The 24,144-nt window shown below is 45.2% G+C and overlaps 1 protein-coding gene across 7 annotated transcripts in view; it reads right to left on the reverse strand.

Annotated features, from left to right (window-relative positions):
* The window catches only part of JADE1 (jade family PHD finger 1), a 62,869-nt gene that overhangs the window by 25,530 nt on the left and 13,195 nt on the right, over nt 1–24,144 (reverse strand). For 5 of the 7 annotated variants that reach the window (XM_044304041.1, XM_044303957.1, XM_044303791.1 and 2 more), the window contains exons 2-4: nt 9,287–9,365; nt 3,131–3,210; nt 1,566–1,723 (exon numbers count right to left, since the gene is read on the reverse strand). In XM_044304041.1, the coding sequence (XP_044159976.1) occupies nt 1,566–1,723; nt 3,131–3,210; nt 9,287–9,338 (290 nt within the window). In that variant the 5' untranslated portion in view covers nt 9,339–9,365. Of the gene's footprint in view, nt 1–1,565; nt 1,724–3,130; nt 3,211–9,286; nt 9,366–10,880; nt 10,925–24,144 lie in introns of those variants that run through there. The other 2 variants (XM_044303876.1, XM_044304289.1) reach the window with 2 other exon arrangements.

Genomic DNA, 24,144 nt, shown 5'->3' on the forward strand with positions numbered 1-24,144 from the left:
ATAATGACATGATGAGCTCACTCAATCACAACACGCTGCACAATTCTATTCATCTAGAGAAATATCACAGCATACTGGTCAGACACGCACAGGAATCCAACGTACAGCATGCCTCAAGAGCCTGGGCCTAGACGTCACAATTTACCCAGTCTTAAAGGGCATCTGTCAGCAGATCTGTATCTAGGACACTGGCTGACCTGTTACATGTGCACTTGGCATCTGAAGGATTCTGTGTTGGCCCCATGTTCACAGGTGTCCCCATTGTTGAGAAAAATTATGTCTTTTAAATATATGCAAATAAGATTCTAGGAGGAACGGGGGTGTTACCATTACACCTACAGGCTTTGCTCTCTCTGCACCGATTCATTGGACCAGACAGTGAAAACATCCTCACACCTGGCCCTGTCAATCAAAGTGCAGAGGGCACAGCAGTTGTAGAAAGAGCTGAGCCCCTAGGTGCAAAGGTAATGCCCCATTGCTCCTAGAGGTTCATTTGCATATATTAAACATCATTCTCAGCAATGTGGGCACATATAGGGTTAGGCAATATCAAAAATATTCCCACAATTACAATATTAAGAAATTTATCACCATAGTTCTAAATACCCATTTTGAAGAATAAAAAAACAAAAAAAAAAAAACAACAAACAAACACTCATGTAACCGTAATAAGTGAAAATTCAATGTAACAGAGACAGGACTTGAACTGTCTGCTGTAGACTAAAGTTGGCCATACTCATTCGATTTTCATTGGCCAAAACGGCCAATTTGGGTCAGCCGGATGTCCAAAAATGTAGTCACCGATAGGCGAGTAAAGTCTAGATCCAGCATTTTTTTCCATAGGAATATATTTGTATTCAAAATACCGGAATGCCAGATCCGTTTTTTTTTTCGGATGACACCGGAAAGACGGATCCGGCATTTCAATGCAAGTTTCCCCTCTAATTGCATCTAGAATAATGTAAAACCAAATGATGGAGGGGCTCCGAGTGGTTAATTCAGCTTTGCAGTGGGTAATCCAAGAGTCAGAGAAGTATTATTTCAGAATGATAGCCATGGCTAAGACCTTATCTGCAAGTCGAGACCCCGTCTTTGTGCATCAAGTTGTAAATTTGGTGCTGAAGGGAGAAAAGATCATTTCAAGATTCATTACTAGAGGCATTATATAGCATCCGGGATCTTGGGCCCAGACTTTACAAGCTGCACAATGAAGCCGTCATTTCCAGTAAGGCTTCCTCCCGTGTACTTCAAAATTTCTAATAAAATATTTAACTAGTGACTTGTATACATCAATCCTGTAATTCCAGGCCTGCTGCATTACAGCTGGAACAGTGTATCCAATAGTCAACACGTGACATTACATTTGTGCTACAGACAAGGCCAGAAAATACATGGGCCTCACAATTACGGCAGCTCCAGCCAGCATTTATACGGGATCAACGAGCAACAGGATTTATGTCTTTCTGCTTCACCATGCACAATAAATGGCTGCAGCATATGGCGATTTCCTGGGTGTATAATCTGCCGCTGTGCTCGCTTCTACAAAACAAGTTCCATTTTCTCACCTGGCAACAGGCTCTGGGACAAACTCTGGGTTCACAGGCACTTGCACCCCCTTCTCCCAATCCTGCCGCCACGGATCAGCCAGCACATAATAGTCCTCTGGGTTCAGCTGGTAGGTGTCGTGCAGTTTCATGGCCGTGATCAGGTCTGTTCGGAACACCTGCATGACAGCATGGAGCGATTAACATTTTAATGCATTCCATTACAAATGCTGGCAGGACCAAGATGATCACCAGGGTGGATATTAACTGTAAAAAGCCCTATCCCACCGGGCCAAATAATAGCTGCATGGGATTAATCCAGTCAGCCGTACTGTTAGACACTGGAGAAAATATAGTGAAAGTAAAAGGAGAAACTAGAAAGATAACAATGTACACAAAATAAGAGAAATCACATTGACAAAAGCACAAAAATCTCTGATGTCAATCAACTCTCCATAGTTTATACATATGAAAAAGATAATGACAGTAGGATAAGTTGCATACAGATAACCACAGGATAGGGGATACCAGGTAAATCAGTGGGGGTCCTACTGCTGGGACCACTACTGAGCAAGACCACAGGGACATCGTACCCTCAGAGCTCCCTGAAATGAACGACAGCAGCAGGTTGAGTCCACTCATCTCTATGGGAGTTCTGGAAATAGCTGGGTGCTGTCCCCAGAAATCTCGTAGAAATGAATAGAGCAGCAGCGCCCATGCTGGCGTTCATTTCAGGGAGCTGCGAGGGGTACCATGTCCTTGTGATCAGTGACACCCACTGATTTACTAGTAATCCCCATGCTCTGGATAGGGGATAATATCTAAGAACCAGAATACCCCTTTAAAAGGTGTATCGGATATGAGACATAGTGGTCACGTCCATCAGAAAATGGTATTGTAAAGTCACTATACAAAAGATACCACGTCAGTGGAATTATAATTTCCCGTCACCAAGTAGAAAAAAGTTTAGGGTACTTCTTACAGGGGAACGCAATATTCGATCAGTGATTTTCAGATTTTTTCATTTAAAACTGAAGTAAAAATAAGTTAAAGAAACTAATAAAGCAAAACCAAGTGGATAAGGATTTCAGTCTGCTATAGAGACTATAGTATCAGGTTCAGCGAATTCAAAAGAACCAGCCAGAAAGTCTGATTAGTGCTGTAGCATAATGCAACATGTTCTTAGAATGAACTCAGTACCGCTAAGGTTGGCCATACATATTAGATGGCTGTTGGCCTAATGCCCCTTCAGCCAACAGTTCTTCCTCCCCACCCCCATATACATGCACACTTGGCTTGGCAGGTTAAGCATACATTTCTATATGGACTAAGCCGCTGCCAGACACCTCTGTGAGAAGTAACGGCACTGGCATGTTGAAATCCAACTGCCCGATTTTTATCTCCCCATCATCTGCTGTCAGGGGAAAGTTGTAAGGCCCCCATATGGTCAGCCAGGCTCACAGATTCAGCTTTTGATGCAGTCCTTAAAGCCACAGCCACACACTGATCCAGCAGGAAGGAGGAGAAGTCCTTCCTTTATATTTCCCCTGTCCACTGTAACAGACCTACTACAAACCATACCTTACCTCAGAGGGCTTCTGATCTTCATGTGTTGAGATTCTGCCATGTTGAGACCTTGTCTGCTGAGACCAAGATGTGGACAGGCCTATGAAACAAGTAATTAAATCATTACAATTCGTATAACAAATAACAAAAGTGTATTTTGTAGGAATCTGTGCCCGATTTATTCATAAGACTCTACTAAAATATTTTTGGAAAATTGGAAAGAAGAAGAAAAAAAAAAAACGCAATGTGACCACATGTGAAGTGACCCACCACAGTGTTCTGCAGGCCACTCACAGACTTGAAACATAACATAGCTTCTTTCATATACAATAAAACTGTGGAATAGTACATGTCCAGGTCACTACAAGTGCGGCCACAAAGCCATCATAAGCCTGAGCAGACACATCACCCTTTACAATGAACACATGGACAAATAACATTCAACAGCTAACGTATGAATGACAAAATATTAAAGGGGTTCTGAGTTTGTTTTAACTGATAATCTATTCTCTGGTTAGATCATCAGCATCTGATCGGCGGGAGTCTGACCCCCGGATCCCCGCCGATCAGCTGTTTGAGAATACAGCGGCGCTCCAGCAGCGCCGCGGCCTTCTCACTGTTTACCGCTGCCCCAGTGACGTCACGATTAGTATCAACTGGCCTGGGCAGGGCTAAGCTCTGTTCACTTGAACAGAGCTTAGCCCCGCCCAGGCTAGTTGATACTAGTCGTGACATCACTGGGCCTGCGGTAAACAGTGAAAAGGCTGCGGCGCTGCTGGAGCGCCGCTTCCTTCTCAAACAGCTGATCGGTGGGGGTCCCGGATTAGGGGGACCCCCGCCGAACAGATGCTGATGATCTATCTAGAGGATAGATCATCAGTTAAAACAAACTGTAGAACCCCTTTAAGGGTGGGTTCACATAGCGTTTTAAGCCTCCATTTGACGTATATGTTACAAAAACAAAAGCACACCATGTTCTTGCATCTTGCACAGTCCGGTAAAAAAAAAATAATATAATTTTTTTTACAATGGAACTCTACGGTGAAAGGGCACAACTATATGGCATCAGTCTGAGGAATCGGTTTAATGTATATGTTTTTTGATACGTTAAAAGGATGGGGGAAAAAACAGCCTAAGAGAACTACAATACAATATAAACTTAGTGCCCTCACTAGAGCCACCTGTCATCTGCAATAACACAGCCATCGTTTTGTCCTAATTTTGAAGGGGGGTTTCAGTCTTTCACAGTCTTGGTGGTCTATCCTTAGAACAAGCCATGAGATAACTGGTGGTAGAACAAAGCCGCAATAAAAAGGTACAGGCACCCTCATAAGCTAACTATAAGTTACCATGGCTCTGAAATCATCGCAACCTGAGGCCACCGTATGGCGGGGACCATGTATAGAGTGCAGTGCTCAGTCTTCTTCATGGCTCAGGTTTCTTGTTCAACCAACAGTAAAAACCCTGGGAGAGCTACATCCACCTACAGTGCCTCCAAATAACCTACATCAAGCACCTTCAAGTGGCCAGATGACCTTCTTGAGACAGTCACAGCAAAAGGTAAAGTACAGTATAAATAATAGAAATACAGCAGGAACTTTTACTTCTTTTACACCTACATGGTCACAATACTAGGTAGAAAAACAAAAAATACAATATGTGCTAAAGGTAATCCCACCCGACCTTCCAGTTTTAGCAAGGAACTGTTCTGAATAATATAATAATTCTGTGTTGTACCATCCCTGTGTCATACCTCCTAGAACAGCATACACTACGGTTACCAGTTGGGGTAGCGTCCGTACACTCTGTCACTACACTGTCAGACTCCATCGGGTCACACCCTTTGGACGCAAGGAATGGTGGCACTCAGCTGTCTAACATGGACACTAGAAGCTGGTGGCCTGTGGTGCAATGCAATGCTCTTTTATTTCCCAGCTCCTGCTATGAAGAGCCTTTGGCAACATTGGTGACATTTCCAGATGGCTTCTGGGAAGTGTCCTCTTCGAGTGCACAGCAGCGAGGCTGGCTTTGTAGACATCTGTGGGCACTTTTCAAGACCTTCTTTGTGCAGCTGCTCATCACAGAAAACATGTCCCGTATACTTCCTGGTATATGAAGCACGGCTTACCAAACTGAAATCTGATCTCAGCTCCATGCCTACTCATTTCCCAGGACTGATAAATACGGTGAGGGCTCTGCAAAGATGGTGTCACGCTTGTACATCTGATGGAAAATGCACTGCAAATGTATACTCTTACATAACCATCTACAGAAATCCACAGCAGCCATGTTGGCTTTTGCCCTTTCAAAAGGAACCCGTCACGCTGAACATAGTGTCTGAGCAGACTGATATATGGTTTTGTAGGAAAAGATTCAGTATAACTTGTATTTCATTCATATAAATTCCTGCTCATTCTGGGCTTTGAAGTCATGGTGGTCCTATCAGTGATTGACAGCGTTCCTTCTATGAATGTGTAAACAGAGATAGCTGTCAATCACTGATCGATCCGCCACCTTGAATTAGCAGAAATTTAAATGAATAAAATACAAGTCAGGATGAAGTCACATCACCATTTAACCTTACGTTTGTCTGATCCTTACGAAGAAAAAAAAAAAACGGATGCGTTATTTAGAGCATCAGTTATGATCAAGTTGGGGTCAGTTTCCTCGGCGATCGATTATTTTTGTTACTTTTTCTCAGTTCAAAAATAACTGATTGCTGATGGAACTGACACAAACTGATGCTCTAAATAACGGATGCATATTTTCCCCTGTTCTTCTGAAGGATCAGAAGAGTGGAAAGCTGTGATGTGAATCTTTTCCCACAAGACTATACAGCAATCTGCTCAGCTTCTCCTCCTCCATTCACATTTTCATGGTGACAGGTTCCCTTTAACTGGAATTGAAAATCACTGTACTTCGGGCATCTACAGCAACTGTATGCATTTTTTTTCCTTTCTAAGTGCTATCAGGTTCTCTATATACAATAAAAACATAACAGAGATAAAAATGAAACCTCTTTGATGCCTGTTTTGGTTCAATACGGACTACGTCAGTTTTTCGATACTAGGCTGCGATATCCCTTCCTTCCCACTGTGACGCAGCTGGCCACGGCTACCAATAAAAATGAGAGCGGACTGAGGGGAGAGTGTGATGGGGCAGTGAGAAAGGGAGGGTTGGGAATAATCTGCACTTTTGAGCAGGAAAATTAGAAAAAAATATTTTTAACCAAAAGGTGTTTTTTTGGTGGGCTTTGAACTAATGGTAGACTGTGGATGGCACTGCTATGGGGGCGTCTGTGGATGGCACTGCTATGGGGGCGTCTGGGGATGGCATGACACTGCTATGGGGGCGTCTGGGGATGGCATGACACTGCTATGGGGGCGTCTGGGGATGGCATGACACTGCTATGGGGGCGTCTGGGGATGGCATGACACTGCTATGGGGGCGTCTGGGGATGGCATGACACTGCTATGGGGGCGTCTGGGGATGGCATGACACTGCTATGGGGGCGTCTGGGGATGGCATGACACTGCTATGGGGGCGTCTGGGGATGGCATGACACTGCTATGGGGGCGTCTGGGGATGGCATGACACTGCTATGGGGGCGTCTGGGGATGGCATGACACTGCTATGGGGGCGTCTGGGGATGGCATGACACTGCTATGGGGGCGTCTGGGGATGGCATGACACTGCTATGGGGGCGTCTGGGGATGGCATGACACTGCTATGGGGGCGTCTGGGGATGGCATGACACTGCTATGGGGGGATCTTATGCTATTTGACATCCACAGATGCCCCCATAACAGTGTCAGCCACCATGAATGACCCCCAATACAAGGGCTGGGGGCTGGCATCTACACTAGTTTTTAAATGGCAGCGGGGACCTAGTGCAGTCATTGTATTCCATTGCACCAGGCCCCGCTCACTGTACTAATGGTATCTGTAACTGCAGGCAGGCAATGGTTAACTATACATATGTTCGATCCAGCACTGAGCAGCCTGTACTTACGATCATAGCAGGCTGGATGCTGGGTGGACACTGGCAGCGTAACTTCCTACGTCACGTGCCTGCGCCGCCTGCTTCATTCATAAAGTGGGCGGCGCAGGCACGTGACGTAGGAAGTTACGCTGCCAGTGCCCACCCGTTCACCAGCCTCCTGCCTGCTAGGATCGTAAGTACAGGCTGCTCAGTGCTGGATCGAACATATGTATAGTTAACCATTGCCTGCCTGCAGTTACAGATACCATTAGTACAGTGAGCGGGGCCCGGTGCAATAGAATACAGTGACTGCACCGGGCCCCGCTGCCATTATAAAACTAAAGGCTGGCCCCCAGCCCCTTCTCCCCCCTCGCTGATACACACGCGTGACGCTGCGGTCGGCGGTGTATCAGTGTAAAAATGGCAGCCTTCGCCCCATAAGATGCACTGCCATTTTCCTAATAATACGGTAAGTTATACCAGCAAGAATTAGTCTTTATGTAGAAAAGTATGATTTAAATCAAGCCTTACTGACTAGTGATTTAAATCAAATCGACCCTGATGGGTATATACCAGTGATGGATATCAGAGCCTGCTTGAGGCTCTGAGCCATCACCGGCATATTACAGCTTCCCCGATCTCAGCCGGGGAAGGCTGTTACGGAAGCTGGCAGCTCCCACGTCTTCACCGCTCAGATGCCGTGGTCACATTTGACCATGGGATCTGAGGGGATAAATGTCTGCGACTGGCTTTATGGCTGATCGCAGACATTCTCCCCGGCCTTTGCCGTTTGAAGCAGCAGAAACCAAGTGGCTATGGCACCCGCTGGACTTGCGAGTGGGGGACATCTTAAAAGTGCCGACTTCCGCCGTACCTGTATGGCAGAGGTCGACAAGGGGTTAACATAAAAATATGATTTAAACAATAGGTCATTTTCTGGTGACACATTTTTCTTTAAGCTCACACAAGAGGACGAAACAATCCGGTCTCCTGTGTGTGACATTATTAGCTACTGCCCACTTGGACACCTGTGCCTATCCATGTGCTACTGGCAGGACGTCTGCCAAATCATGACAGGTGAGCAAACAAAGAGAACAGCCATACTGCCAAAATAAGCAATTCCATCTCTACACGCAAAGCACAGTAATCCTCCACAAAGTGCAGCAGGAGCTTCAAAAAAACATTGTTTTATCCACTGGGACGATGCTCCATCACATACACTTAAATAGCAAGAAGCCAAACTGCAAAACTGGCAATTTCCACCATAGAAGCAAAATGCTAAAAATGACGTCTGGATGGGCACACGAGCGCCGCCCATCCAGACCCCACTGATTCAATGGGCTCTGTCAATTTCACCTGACAAAATAGCGCAGCAAGGTACTCAATTGTGTCCTGCATTTTGGAAGGAGACAGAGGCTCCAAAGCAGATACGATCCTACGTCTTACTGAACACCATTATATGGCCTCATGCACACGACCGTGCAGTTTTTTTGTGGTCCGCAAACTGAGGATCCCCCAAAAAATGAAGCCATCCGTGTTACCTTCCGCAATTTGCAGAACGGAATGGGCGCCGGCAATATAAATGCCTATTCTTGTCCGCAAGACAAGAAAAGAATAGGACATGTTATATTTTTTTAGCGGGGCCGCGGAACGGAGCCACGGATGCGGACAGCACACGGAGTGCTGTCCGCATCTTTTGCGGCCCCGTTGAAGTGAATGGGTCCGCATCCGAGCCGCCAAAACGGTGGCTCGGATGCGGACCCAAAAAACGGTTGTGTGCATGAGGCCTATACAGAAGGGTGGAAGGATGGAATCACGAATACGGACTTAGTGACTGGAGATTAAAATGCATTGTAAGGGTCCATTCCGGCATCTGTAAGGGTTTTGCAGTCTGCAAATTGCTGAGCCGCAAAACATGGATACCAGCTGTATAAGTTTAAGACTGCACATCGCCAGCCCTATGATAGAAATATGACAAGAATAGGACATGCTCTATTCTTTTTGTGGGGCCGCGCAACGGAACTACATATTTTGTGGCCCCATTGAAATGAATGATGCAGAGCCAGAATTACAGACGTATGATTGGACCCCAAGAAGGATATTTTCTTTCCATATCCATAAAGCTTCCTGTGGACCAAGGGCTGGCGTTTTCTTTTGGTTAAATACATATCACCAGAAAATAGTGAGGACTTACTGGCATTGCCGTCAGAATCGTCACTGCTGCTCGGTAGTCGTGTACGTTTCATGGTCGGCACAGGGATACAACAGGCGACCTGTAAGATAAGAAGACAAAAGTGTCAGTGGTCCAGTGCGCACAGACGGACACATGTCTCTTACAGTCTCTGCCTGGCCTGTCCCCGTCTCAGGCTGAATTACCATGGGAGTAGTACATATGGAATTAATCCTATTCCTCAAGAAATAGGGTTTCATGTACAGGGCTAAATACGTCAACTGGAATTTAGCAGGAGGTCAGGGCCAATACATACTGGTTATAATAACTACTAGGCTGGAGGCAGTGGCACTACCTGAAGCTGGCCATAAAAATTAGACAGCTTTGGGTGGAAGGCTCTTTCAGCCGACAACTCTCTCTTCCGACCCTCCTATATACCTGCACACTAAGTTCAGCTGAGCATGCATGTGTTCTGAAAGGAGAGATGAGAGAAAGTCGCTGTCAGGCCCCTAATGAGGCAGCTCATCTCCCTGAGGACAAAAGGATCAGGCATGTTGAAATCCAAGTGTCCTATCCTTATGCCCTCCAACATCTGTCACGGAAAAAGTCATCCCATAACCATTATGGATGGTCAGCCAGTCCTGACAAAAAATTGTCCAGTTGGGCAGACATAAACCAGCTTAAAGTGTAAAAAAATAAATAAAAAATCTGATATTACAGGGCACATAGAAATCTCTTTCTAATAAAGCAATAACCAGCCCTGCACCTCACATGGATCCAGAGATCCTCCCCATTCATTGCTCCAAATGTTCTGCTACATTTATTTCAATATGGAAGTTGCTGTGGCTGAAGGATCTAACTGAGCATGGGCGTCCACCTCAGTGAGCTTAGCAGAGCAATTAGAAAGACAGCAAACAGCAGGTGGAGCTATACAGATAGGTTATTACTACAGTTTTAATTACAAAAGGATTCAGACTAGGGTTGTCACAATACCAAAATTTTGATTCGATTTCGATACTATAAAAAAGTATTTGCGATACTCGATACCGTGCGAAAAAAATAAAACACCAAAAAAGCCTATTTATTTTATTTAATATTTGTGTGTGTCGTTAAAAGATAGACAGTATCCACTATAACAGTGACATCTACAGTACTCCGCCCCTTTAACAGTGACCTCCAGTGGCCTGCCCCCTTAACAGTAACCTCCACAGCGGCCGTCCCTTTATTAGTGACCTCCACAGTACCCAGTCTCGTTAACAGTGATTTTCACAATGACTCGCCCCCTTAACCGCGACCTTCATAGAGCTCCATTCCCTTAAAATGTGACCTCCACAACACCCCACCCCTTAACACTGATCTCCATAGCGAACCGTCCCCTTAACTGTGACCTCCACAGCAGCCTGCCTCTAGGGTGGTCAGAGGTCCAGTTTTAGGTCGGACAGTCCGGCTTTCAGACTCCCCGTCCTCCGTCCGGAGCGGGGCGGGGCCTGGACGGACACAGGGATGTCCTTTTGAACGGCTCACTCTCAGACTGCAGCACTGTGCTGTCTGAGCGTGAGCTGCAGGGAGAAAGTCACTCTCCCTCCCACCCTTGCAGCTGACAGAAGTAGATTTTTACCTTCATTTTTTCAGTCCCCGTCGGCTGCGGAGTGGAAGGGGGCGTGGCTTGGCAGGACCTGGGGGCGATTTTTAAGTCCATCTTTCGAGGGTGGCCTGAATGGCCACCCTACCTGCCCCCTGAACTGTGACCTCCACAGCACTCCGCTCCCTTAAGGCCTCTTTCAATTCGTGAAGAATTAGGTCCAGATGCGTTCAGGGTGCGTTCAGTGAAACTCGCACCATTTTGCAAGCAAGTTTAGTCAGTTTTGTCTGCGATTGCGTTCAATTGTTCAGTTTTTTCTCGTGCGGGTGCAATGCGTTTTGATTCGTTTTTCACCTGCGTGATAAAAAAACTTAAGGTTTACAAACAACATTTCTTAGCATCAGTGAAAAATGCATTGCACCCACACTTGCTTGTGGATGCAATGTGTTTTTCACGCATACCCATTAACTTCTATGGGGCCAGGGCTGCGTGAAAAACGCAGAATATAGAACATGCTGCGATTTTCACGCAACGCAGAAGTGATGCGTGAAAAACAACGCTCATGTACAGAGACCCATTGAAATGAATGGGTCAGGATTTAGTGCGGGTGCAATGCATTTACATCACACATTGTACCAGCGCGGAAAACGCGCTTGTGTGGAAGGGGCCTAACAGTGTCATCCACAGCGCCCTGCCCCTTTAAAGCTGACCTACAGCAGTGAAGAAAAATGGCTGGGTTGTTATGGAAATCTGGTATAAAACTGTGTATGTGAAGACTAAGGCCCCTTGCAAAAAAGCATTTGTCACGCTGCAAGACCGTAGCGCAACTCCCGGCCTGACCTTCCAGCACCGACGGGGTCACATAGTATTATATTGATTTATGATGCTATGTAACCCTTAGGCCTCTTTCACACAGGCGTCCTGGATTTGCTCTGGATGCGTTGCGTGTGCATTGCGGGAAACCTGCGCGAGTGCGCACGCAATTTCAGTCAGTTTGCACGCGCGTGATAAAAAACTGAATGTGGTACCCAGACCCGAACCTGGACTTCTTCACTTAAGTTCAGGTTTGGGTTAGGTGCTATGTAGATTTTATTATTTTCCCTTATAACATGGTTTAGGAACTTCTCTCTTCATTCAGCAGGACCACTGATGACGTCATTAAAGGTCCTTTTGCAGGTCCTAAAAGAAGAAAGAAGACGATGCCGGTTGCGTTAACAAGTGGATGAGGCGAGTTAAATATATATTTTTTAACCCCTCAATCGACATTTTAGTAAGCATTCTGTATTAAGAATGCTATTATTTTCACTTATAACCATGTTATAAGGGAAAATAATACAGTGAATTTACTTTAATGGGGTCCAGGGTCGCTACTCCCTATAATCTCCTAGCAACCATGCGTAAAAAAAAAAAAAAAAAAAAAAAACATTCGCACCGCATCCTCACTTTGTGATTTTTTTCCAATCCGATGGTATATTTTAACTTGAAGTGAAAACTCAGCTCTGAAAAAGTTTTTATGCAGACGGATCTTCGGATCCATCTGTATGAAAGTAACCTACGGACACGGATGCCAATCTTGTGTGCATCTGTGTTCTTTCACGGACCCATTGACTTGAATGGGTCCGTGAACCGTTGTCAGTCAAAAAAATAGGACAGGTCATATTTTTTGGACGGACAGGATACACGGATCACGGTCTCGGCTGCAAAACTGCATTTTCCGATTTTTCCACGGACCCATTGAAAGTCAATGGGTCAGCGAAAAAAAACTGAAAACGGCACAACGGCCACGGATCCACACAACGGTCGTGTGCATGAGGCCATATTCTGTGTTTTTGACGCAGCCCTGGCCCCATAGAAGTGAATGGGGCTTCAATGAAAAACACATTGCACCCGGAAGCAAGTGCGGATGGAATGCTTTTTTCACTGATGGTTGCTAAGAGATGTTGTTTGTAAACCTTCAGTTTTTTTTATCACACGTGTGAAAAACGCATCAAAATATATTGCATTCGCGCAGAAAAAACTGAACGCAATTGCAGACAAAACTAACTGAACTTTCTTGCCAAAATGGTTCACTGAACGCATCCGGACCTAATCCGTCACGCTCGTGTGAAAGGGGCCTTACAGTTCTGGAATGTATTAGATGACACTGACATAATGCCGTTAGTGTTATCCAATACATTCCAGAACTGTAAGGGTTACATAACATCATAAATCAATATAATACTACGTGACCCGGTCAGTGCTGGGAGGTCAGACCGGGAGCTGCACTGTGGACTCGCAGGGTGACAAATGCTCATCTGCAAGGGGTCTTAGGGCCTGCAAGCTTCTATTGGTTAATAAGGGTCATGTGACCAGGCTTCTATTGGCTAATGCTTTTTTGGGGAATCTCAGGAACGGTACATCCTAGAGAGCCGAGACCCGGTCTAAAACCTTCCTTGACACCTGATGTACCTGTGTGCCAAATTTCGTGACTGTAAATGCGACGGTGCGGATTCCTTTAGCGGACATACATACATATTGTGGGGATTCGCTCTGATAGACAGGACAAGCGGACACAGTATAGAGGCAAAGACCAGTTTGTAACTCAAAAACTTCAGTGTTTTATTCACACTTATGGCAACAAAACAGTACGACAGTCCATTTGCAGTTTTGGTGTTCGTTCACACCTAGACAGTTCATACAGCAAAACAGTCACCTGCTATCATAGGTGTTAGTTCACACCCGATCGGCATTGCTCAGGATAGAGCAGTCCTCCCAAACTCAGGCCTCCAGCCTAGCACATGGCTCAGATCCCAATCCAGCGATTGCCAGAGACAGCGGCAATTACCACCAGCTGACACTGCTGGCTGGGTTTTTATATAGGCCAGTCAAGACCCGGCCTGGAATGTTGGGAGTAGTCACCCACCCAGCACTTTGACTACTCCCAGTAAGAGCCATCCCGGATCAGCTATTAAAGCTATACTAAATAGCAAGGTGTCAAACAGCAACTGTTGCGGACACATGAAAACTTACTCCACCGAGGCCAGGAACCTCGGTGACACATACCTTCCGTCAACGACTGTCCCTTGCGCCTTCCGACAATACAAACACACACATACACTCAGCTTTATATATTAGATATGTAAAATTTGGAAAGGGGGCGATTAAAAAAAAAAAAGTTTTTTTTTTTTTTTTAACTTACTATTAGCCCCCTTACGGGCTAGAACCCTTGTTCTATTCACTCTAATAGAGATCTATTAGGGTGAATAGGCCTTCACACTCACCCTGCTGCCCTGGGCTTTGTTGCCACAGCAGCGGGAGCTTACCATGGCAGCCAGGAGGGGGATCAGATTGGAACTGCCACTGTACCACCAATGAAGAGGGGGGAGGGGGATCTTAAGGCCACTGCCACCAATGACTTTAATACTGGGGAGGTTGGGGGCGCACTGCACCACCAATGATTATAATACTGGGGTTGGGTGGGACGCACTGCGCCACCAATGAATATGATTAACCCATTAATTCAAGGGTAGGCAGCGAGTTCCGGCGGTGGGATCACATACCCGGCCTCTATGACAGGGCGCTGTGATCGCTGTCAATTAACCCCTCAGGTGTGGCACCCGAGGGGTTAATTGACGGGGATTGGAGCGCCCCGTTATTAAAGCCAGGTATGTGATATTGCGCCAGCAGCCGCTGCCTTCACTTGAATTAATGGGTTAATTATATTCATTGGTGGCACAGTATCGATCCAGGTCTTAAAGTAGCGATACTTTGATAGCCGATGCAACTCTAATTCAGACCCAGGTGCTGGTTTGAAAACTGCTGAATATTTTTCATGGGACATATTCTCTGACCTGTTAGAAAGGAACATGATGTAATCTGTAGTGAATGTAATCTTCTTACCAGTGACTGTATTTGTGAGTTATAATCTCCCTTCTGATCTCAGCTGTGTCATGTGACCAATACTCTAATCTCCTACTGACACAGGACAGGAAGTCAGTTACTTCTCCATTCATTCCTATGAACCTGACATTGAGGCTCCCATAGGAATACATAGAGATACTGACTTCCAGTCCACACATAAGATGCTGTGTTATTTGGAAAGTCTGGTCACATTACACATCAGAGAAGCAGAAGGGAGGGGATAGCTCACAAATCTAGTTACTGGTAAGAAAATTACCTTCACTACAATTTACCTTTCTAATAGGTTACAGAAAAAAAACATTTTATGGAAGTGCTTCTTTAAAGGTGTATTCCCGTCTCAAACAATGGGCGCTTATTGCTAGGATATGCCCCCATTGTCTGACAGAGGTGGGACCCGCACCTATCTCTGAAGCGAAGCCTAACACAAGGCTGGCAAAGTGGTGGCCTGTGGTGCCGGGTCCAGCCACCACCAAGCCTACCCCATAGAAATCAATGGGAGCGCACAGCGGAAACAGCTGAGCCAGTGCTTGGCTATTTTCAGCGGCCCTATAGAAATGAATGGAGGACAGCCGCGCATGTGCAGTGTGCCCTCTGGGACTTTGCCGGTTCCATTTACAAAATAGATAATATCAGACAATGGAGGCATTCCTTGTCTAAGATGACACAACCCCTTTAAAAAGGCACAGAACGCAAGATTTTACATTTTTTATTAAATAGGGTGGACCTAATAACAGGAATCAGCTATGAAGGCGTTAGAGGGAGCAGCTGCTAGACACTATATTAGGAAAGAGTGACAAGGACGGGTTGGGAAAATTGATCGGTTTGGCTGGTTTCACACTTGTGGCTGCTTTTCCGGCACAGAACACAGCATTGCCAGATACTGCCACCTGCCCACACGATCCAGATCCGGCCTTACCATCAAATATGCCGGGGGGAAAAGCGCTGCACGCATCGTTTTTTGCCTGCCCGATTCCTGGCATTTTCTGCAGGTACAGCCAGTTGCAGGTGAGAAACTAGCCTTAGTGTAATCATTGCTCCATGAACCCACATTTCATTAGCAGCGAGCAGCAATGCCGGTCAGGAATCTAATGTGTAGGTGGCTGCAGGAAGAAGTGGCGATTCTCCATTTTAATATTCCATATACTTTCATGGTGACTAAAATAGTGAGTGGCGAGTTTCTCTCTTTTCTGGTAAACAACCTAATGACCTTCCATGAACATTTATTAATGCCATGACGCATGGAGAATGTCACATATTATAAAACTGTTTGCTTTTCCATCAAGGGCAGAATAGCAGATACCAGCACAGAAACCCAGGGAATACAGTTCCTTTTACACATTTCTGGTCATATAAATGAAGTAAAAAAATGTTTTTAAATCCTACATTATAAATTTGTCCCCCACCCTGACCAGAAAAGTGACTTTTTTCCATCTAAAATAACAGCTCTCAGACGGAAATGGCTAAAACAGATGCAAAATGTGCATAACTGATGCATAAAACACAGGATCCGTTTTTTCCCATTGTTTTTCTGTTCTCCTGACAGACTGGAAGAACGGAGAACTCAACGGTGATGTGAACCTGGCCTTACTATGTTAGATTGTGTTACTCAGCAATACGCCTGGTTAAATAGGGTTGAGCATGCTCGCAGGGGCTCTTTAAGATCAGTTATGCTAGAAAGCTGGCGTAAATTTACAGCAGCTTCTTGCTGGTGTTGATTTAAGTTTCTGGTTCACAGACCTCCTGAGATGTGTCGTAACTACTAAGGCGTGTGCGCCTCCTAATAAATTTGCCAAATCTCACGCCAGCACACACTAGATCCAGACTGTCTGAAAAGCCAGCCTTGATAAGTTCCAGAAAGTTGTAATTTAGGATTAAATAAGAACATCTGATACTTTCCTGATATCACTCAGGAGCTCATCTATCAATTGGTCCATAACTGAAAAATTGCTCATCTAGGTTAAATATATACATTACTAGGGTACACTTACCAACACTGCAATATGTTCTTCAAAAACCCTGGCAGTTCTGACATATAATTGAGAAGCACGGTTAGGCGACTTCAAAATATCTCAGCCCATGGGGTTTTCCATTCGTATTACAGCATGTCTCAGCAGTCCAACCCCAAAGATCTCCTTTATGAATGGGAAATATGAGATGCCTAATAATTCATATATCTTTCATATACTGGCACTACCTTATGTCCCACCACTACATACAAACAATACTTCTGCTCCACCTAACCTGGAATTCAAGAGGATGACACCAACATCCTAGTCCACCGAGTATAACAAGACTTGCTTCACAGCCCCAGAAACTGATCATCTGGAGCTCCCTCCTGGGCAGAACATGAAGGCCGGCATGATGGAATAGCACTGTACAAAAAGGCATCCTACACCGTTAGGGCGAATACATGACACGGGCGACAACAACATGGGAGAATGGAATGAATAAAGACAAGCCAAGAATACCACCCTAAAACACGAGAATATAATGGCAGTGCTAGCATGGGGGACCTTCTATGTGCTTAGGAACACCATTACATTCAATGTTATGGAGGGAAAAATCTGAGATAATCCTCCTGCTTTCCGGCACAGAAAGATTATGACAAAAAAGAGGCGAGCCAACCATGGTTCCATGTAGGTGCGTGTAGACCAGTAACTACAGAGCATAAAATCAGTCCTCTACCAGTTCAAGCGCTTATGTCTGGCGTCCATTCATCTGCCCATGTGCAGGCGGTCTGTGAGAAGCATATGAACGGTAATGGAAACCTCAAAATGTAAATTGCTTATGTTCTCCTCAGAAAGTATTCTTTATCTGCATTTTCACATTGACAAGAAGATCATGTTGAGCTCCGGGTTCACTGAACTGACATGTTTTGCCTCTAGGGGTATTTGCATTTCTAATCCAGCATGCAAAGTATAGCAACAAAGTCGGCAATCACAGGCCGGGAGGCTCCTGGTTTAACCTTTTCTACATGAGACCTCCTCAGACCATACCTTCAATAAGGGTACATTCACATGTGGTGAATACGCTGCAGATTTTCTGCTGTGGAACTGTGGGTAGAAAATCCACAGCATATGACTGTAAGGGTATGTTCACACAATGGATTTTGATGCTTTCAACAGCCACATCTCTCAACATCCAGAGCAGTTTTTCCACACTGAATGCCATGCCTATTGAAAGGTCAGACGGCTCCCAGCGGCATCTGTCCCTTCTTAGGCTACTTTCACATTAGCGTTTTTTGCGGATCCATCATGGATCTGCAAAAATGCTTCCGTTACAATAATACAACCGCATGTATCTGTCATGAACGGATCCGGTTGTATTATGTCTACTATAGCCATGACGGATCAGTCTTGAACACCAGTGAAAGTCAATGGGGGACGGATCCGTTTTCTATGTGCCAGATTGCGTCAAAGAAAACGGATCCGTCCCCATTGACTTACATTGTGTGCCAGGACGGATCTGTTTGGCTCAGCTTCATCAGGCGGACAGCAAAACACTGCAAACGCCTCCAGAGCAGAATTGAGACGGAACTGATGCATTAAGAGCAGATCCTTTTCCATTCAGAATGCATTAGGGCAAAACTGATCCATTTTGGACCGCTTGTGGGAGCCCTGAACAGATCTCACAAACGGAAAGCCAAAACGCTAGTGTGAAGGTAGCCCTAGCGCGGTCATGGCTTTAAACCGCTTCCACCCACTGCAAAAAATGGGAGGCGACATCACGCGGCTGCCAGCAAAACATTGGTGCAATGCATAGGGTGAAATCCACAGCAAAATTAGGGAAAAATCCACGTTACATGCCACGACCACCTTTGAAGCAGAATTGCAGAAAACCCGCCCCCTGAAATGGTATTTGAGAAGATACAGACTACTTGAATCTCCAACAGTAACAGGCCTAGCACATGGTAAAGTCACCCGTGCCATCAGCAAAATACCACTGAGCAGACTGACCACCACTACGAGATCACCTAAAAGATGGCATCAATGAAAACACCAACATAAAAACCAATGCGGCATCAACACTAGATTTGCAGCATATAACATGACTCATCACCAAATGCTCCTTTATGGACATTTTGATTGGGGACTATGGTCTACACCACTGTCCCTCAAAGGAATCCAGTTCACACAGCTTTTTGGCGTCGATTTTGGAGCGTTTCTGCCGCATAATTAGCTCTAAGGCCTCTTTCACACGGGCGTCAGTTTTTTTGCCCGGATAAGAGGCGGGTGCGTTGCGAGTGAGAAAAATCGCGCAGGTTTGGGTTAGGTGTTGTGTAGATTGTATTATTTTCCCTTATAACATGGTTATAAGGGAAAATAATAGCATTCTGAATACAGAATGCATAGTACAATAGCACTGGAGGGGTTAAAAAAAAAATGTTAACTCACCTTCTCCTCTTGATCGCGTAGTTCCCGGTCTCTTTACTTCTTGAATGAGCTGTGGGCTAAATGACCTGTGGTGACGTCAGATCACATGCTCCAATCACATGGTCCATCACCGTGGTGATGGAGCATGTGATCTGACGTCATCAAAGGTCCTTTACCTGTATTTAATGCTAACCACAGGTCCTGCTCAACAAAGGATACAGAAGGAGATGCCGGGCTTTGCGATCAAGTGGACTAAGGCGAGTTAAATTATTATTTTTTTAACCCCTCCAGCCCTATTGTACTATGCATTCTGTATTCAGAATGCTATTATTTTCCCTTATAATCATGTTATAAGGGAAAATAATAATGATCGGGTCTCCATCCCGATCGTCTCCTAGCAACCGTGCGTGAAAATCGCACCGCATCCACACTTGCTTGCGGATGCTATGCGATTTTAACGCACCCCATTCACTTCTATGGGGCCTGCGTCGCGTGAAAAATCGCACAATATAGAGCATGCTGCGATTTTCACTCAACGCACAAGTGATGCGTGAAAATCACAGCTCATGTGAACAGCCCCATAGAAATGAATGGGTCAGGATTCAGTGCGGGTGCAACACGGTCACCTCACGCATCGCACCCGCACGGAAAACTCGCCTGTGTGAAAGGGGCCTAAGAGAGAAAAAATAAAACGCCTCAAAACCATTTCAAGCAGCATGGTCTATCTTGGGGCAGAATCAGCGCCGAATCTCCCGCTGAAATGATTAGGAAGCTGAAAAAAACAGCTCCATGAAAGTCTGTGCAATTTTGATGCATTTTCCACACGGTTTTTGGCGCGATTCGGCTTTAAAAATCTCAAGCTAAAAATACAGCTTTGTATTGAAGTGAACACTCATTGGTTTAAAAAAAAAAAAAAAAAAAACACACATGTGGATTCTATGGTGATTTTTTTAAGTGTGCTTTTCAGAATCACTCGTGTGAACTGGACCAAAACAGCACCACAAAAAAAAAAAAAAAACACACACACACACACACACACAAATCCTCATCCTCCTCGCAGTTTTGGCACATTCTTTTTGTGTGGTTTTTAGGGCGGCTTTGATGCAGATTTTCCACAGATCTCATCCTTCCATTGAAAAGTGTGAAATCCGCATAATAAAAACAATTGACATGCTGCAGATTTCAAAATCCAGACGGCAGAGTGCCCATGAGGTTTCTGTAATCTCGTACACTGTCAGTACTGTATTACACCGCACATAATTGGCTCCATGTGCCGGGACCCTAACTGGTCATCCCGCAGGACACCTGCACACAGCACATATACAGTACCAGCCTAGTAGATGAGAGGAATTCATCTACACATTGCCCTGTGGTGTGCATTCTGAAATCTGCAGGATGTACCACACAAAACCTGCATAGACTACACTGCTGTGTGCATATAGCGGTCAAGGTGTAGCTGGAAACCTCACCAGCATGCAGAGCAAACCGAGTGGATCTGGACCATGTATGCTCCATGTGTATCTCAGATGAACCAGGCCCCCAATGTGCGCTCCGCACAGTGCACAGGCCAGCGGGAATGAGTGAACGGGACAACAGCGAAACTGGAAAACCCTCTCTGGTCAGTATCAACATGAGCCACGAAAAGATCGGGGAACAGCTTTGGAAACATAACTATTGTGTGTCTTTGGACAGTTTACACTCACCTAAAGAATTATTAGGAACACCTGTTCTATTTCTCATTAATGCGATTATCTAGTCAACCAATCACATGGCAGTTGCTTCAATGCATGTAGGGTTGTGGTCCTGGTCAAGACAATCTCCTGAACTCCAAACTGAATGTCAGAATGGGAAAGAAAGGGGATTTAAGCCATTTTGAGCGTGGCATGGTTGTTGGTGCCAGACGGGCCGGTCTGAGTATTTCACAATCTGCTCAGTTACTGGGATTTTCACGAACAACCATTTCTAGGGTTTACAAAGAATGGTGTGAAAAGGGAAAAACATCCAGTATGCGGCAGTCCTGTGGGCGAAAATGCCTTGTTGATGCTAGAGGTCAGAGGAGAATGGGCCGACTGATTCAAGCTGATAGAAGAGCAACGTTGACGGAAATAACCACTTGTTACAACCGAGGTATGCAGCAAAGCATTTGTGAAGCCACAATACGCACAACCTTGAGGCGGATGGGCTACAACAGCAGAAGACCCCACCGGGTACCACTCATCTCCACTACAAATAGGAAAAAGAGGCTACAATTTGCACGAGCTCACCAAAATTGGACTGTTAAAGACTGGAAAAATGTTGCCTGGTCTGATGAGTCTCGATTTCTGTTGAGACATTCAAATGGTAGAGTCTGAATTTGGCGTAAACAGAATGAGAACATGTAGCCATCATGCCTTGTTACCAATGTGCAGGCTGGTGGTGGTGGTGTAATGGTGTGGGAGATGTTTTCTGGGCTCACTTTAGACCCCTTAGTGGCAATTGGCCATCGTTTAAATGCCACGGGCTACCTGAGCATTGTTTCTGACCATGTCCATCCCTTCATGACCACCATGTACCCATCCTCTGATGGCTACTTCCAGCAGGATAATGCACCATGTCACAAAGCTCGAATCATTTCAAATTGGTTTCTTGAACATGACAATGAGTTCATTGTACTAAAATGGCCCCCACAGTCACCAGATCTCAACCCAATAGAGCACCTTTGGGATGTGGTGGAACGGGAGCTTCGTGCCCTGGATGTGCATCCCTCAAATCTCCATCAACTGCAAGATGCTATCCTATCAATATGGGCCAACATTTCTAAAGAATGCTATCAGCACCTTGTTGAATCAATGCCACGTAGAATTAAGGCAGTTCTGAAGGCAAAAGGGGGTCCAACACCGTATTAGTATGGTGTTCCTAATAATTCTTTAGGTGAGTGTATAGTAGGAGCCACTAAAGCACATTTAGTGTCACAGGATAATACCGCACCGGTGGGGATCTGACCCATGTTCACTAGGAAAGCTCTGTGCCACTTCATCTCCTGTTGGCTCTGCTTTTTCAAGACCGCCACATAACAAGCCATTCACTGACTGTCTAGACAACCACTTTAAAGGGGTTTTCCAAGAATTTGATATTAATGTGGGTTGGACTTCCAGCACCAATCAGCGACCATCATGTCACCTTCATTGTTTACCAGACATAGCGCCATACATTTATTAGTGGCTGCACCCGGTATTACAGCACACTGATGCTCAGTAATATTCAAGTGAATGGCACTTAACTGTTGTACCAGGCTCATCTACTACAAGAGGTAGTCGCTATGTTTGGTAAAAAAAAGGGGGTGCAGTGCTATACGGAGCCTCACCGCCTCTGCAGACAGCTTGTCAGTAGGGGGTGCCAGGAGTCAGAGCCCAAACCATCTAAAGCCTCAAGCACACGACAAGATCATTTTTGCGGTCTACAAATCGTGTCTATGTTGCATCCACTTTCTTTTTACAGACCTGCTGAATTAAATCTGTCTGCATTTTGTGGCCGAGTACAGGACATGTTCTATATCTTTGCGGAACGGACATCCGGATGTGGAAAGCACATGGATCTCCCATGAGCTTACCACATCCATATGTCTGTTCTGTAAAAAAGGAAGACTACGTCCGCAAAATGCAGACCACAGGCCTATTGGAAAACAACGTCCGCAAATAAAATGCAGACGGCACACGGACCACATCCGTATTTTGCAGATCCGCATGAGGCCTAATACTGATGGCCTCTCTTTACAATAAGTTCTCAATATCAAAGTCTCAGAACACCTTGAGGGAAATAGTCAACCCCTGACCTGTTTGGATTTTGTAAGGACTAGACTGGACTTACAACATCCCAGTAGCAACTTTTTTTCTGCAGCCCTGGAACCTTACATTGAATTTCTGAAGCTGTCAAGAACAAGCAAGTGTAATGCAGTTCTCCAATACTCTTCGAGGGGCCACCAGGATTCTTCTCTGTGCCATACAGCATCACCTCCTTCCTTCCGGAAAAATAATCCAATGACCAGCCTAGAAGAGAGGGGCTGGTGGTACGTCTGATTATGCACTTACAGCACTGCTATTCTGTGAGGATGACAACACCAAAACTTTACAAGAGCAATGTCATCCAAGCTTCCCCCTCCCTCAAAACGTCTATTAACTATTCTTAGCCAGCATAGCTAGGAAACTACTCACTGGAGACGGAGAGACTCCCTGATGACTAATTACTGGTTTGGGCTCTTACTTCCATGCTCATGTCTTACAGTACATGTCCACACTGACTGCTCCTTGTGTCATTTTCAGCACCCAGAACATGTGAGTGACGCAGCCTTGGGACAGTGGTGATCAGACTACGATACGAGATGCACGTAGGACATGATGATGCAGATCTCTGCTGTCTAAGAGCATGGCCACATGTTGACAGGGAGCATAAGACTGAGCAGATGCAGCGCAGGGAGGACATGATGAGGGATCCTCACTCCCCCATAAGCTGAGGTGCACTCCACTCACAGCCTATGCACCTACCCCTAACAGCATGAGATAAAAAATTCTGTTAGGGCTCATGCTCACGAACATACTGCCGACAAATGGTATACATACCAAAAAACTCAAAAAAAAATGTGCAAACAAAGCTGATTCTATGCTAAATTTAAAGGCAGATTTTCAATGTCCTGAAAAAAATAAAAAAAATAAAAATGATGCGGAATCTGCACAAGGACTCCTTGTGGGGGGGTTTTTAAGCCGGTTTTTATTCTAACACAGTTTTTTTTTTAAAAAATTGGGTCCTACCCATTTCAATGGGAGGTTTGGGTGTGGATTCAAAGCAGAATCTGCACCAAGTCACTTTTCCACGTTGCGGTGTAATGAGTGTAAAAAAAAATAAATAGCGCAGTGCAAATTAACAAGCAGTTTTCCCATTGAAATCAAAGGAGATCATTTGCAAGCGTTCTTGGGTACAGCTACACCTTTTGGTTTTCGGATTACGTTTTGGAAGTCAGAGCCAGGTTTACAAGTAAAAGTCATATCTGTCCT

This window comes from Bufo gargarizans, chromosome 1, assembly GCF_014858855.1.
Source record: "Bufo gargarizans isolate SCDJY-AF-19 chromosome 1, ASM1485885v1, whole genome shotgun sequence".
In the NCBI taxonomy this organism is placed as follows: domain Eukaryota; kingdom Metazoa; phylum Chordata; class Amphibia; order Anura; family Bufonidae; genus Bufo; species Bufo gargarizans.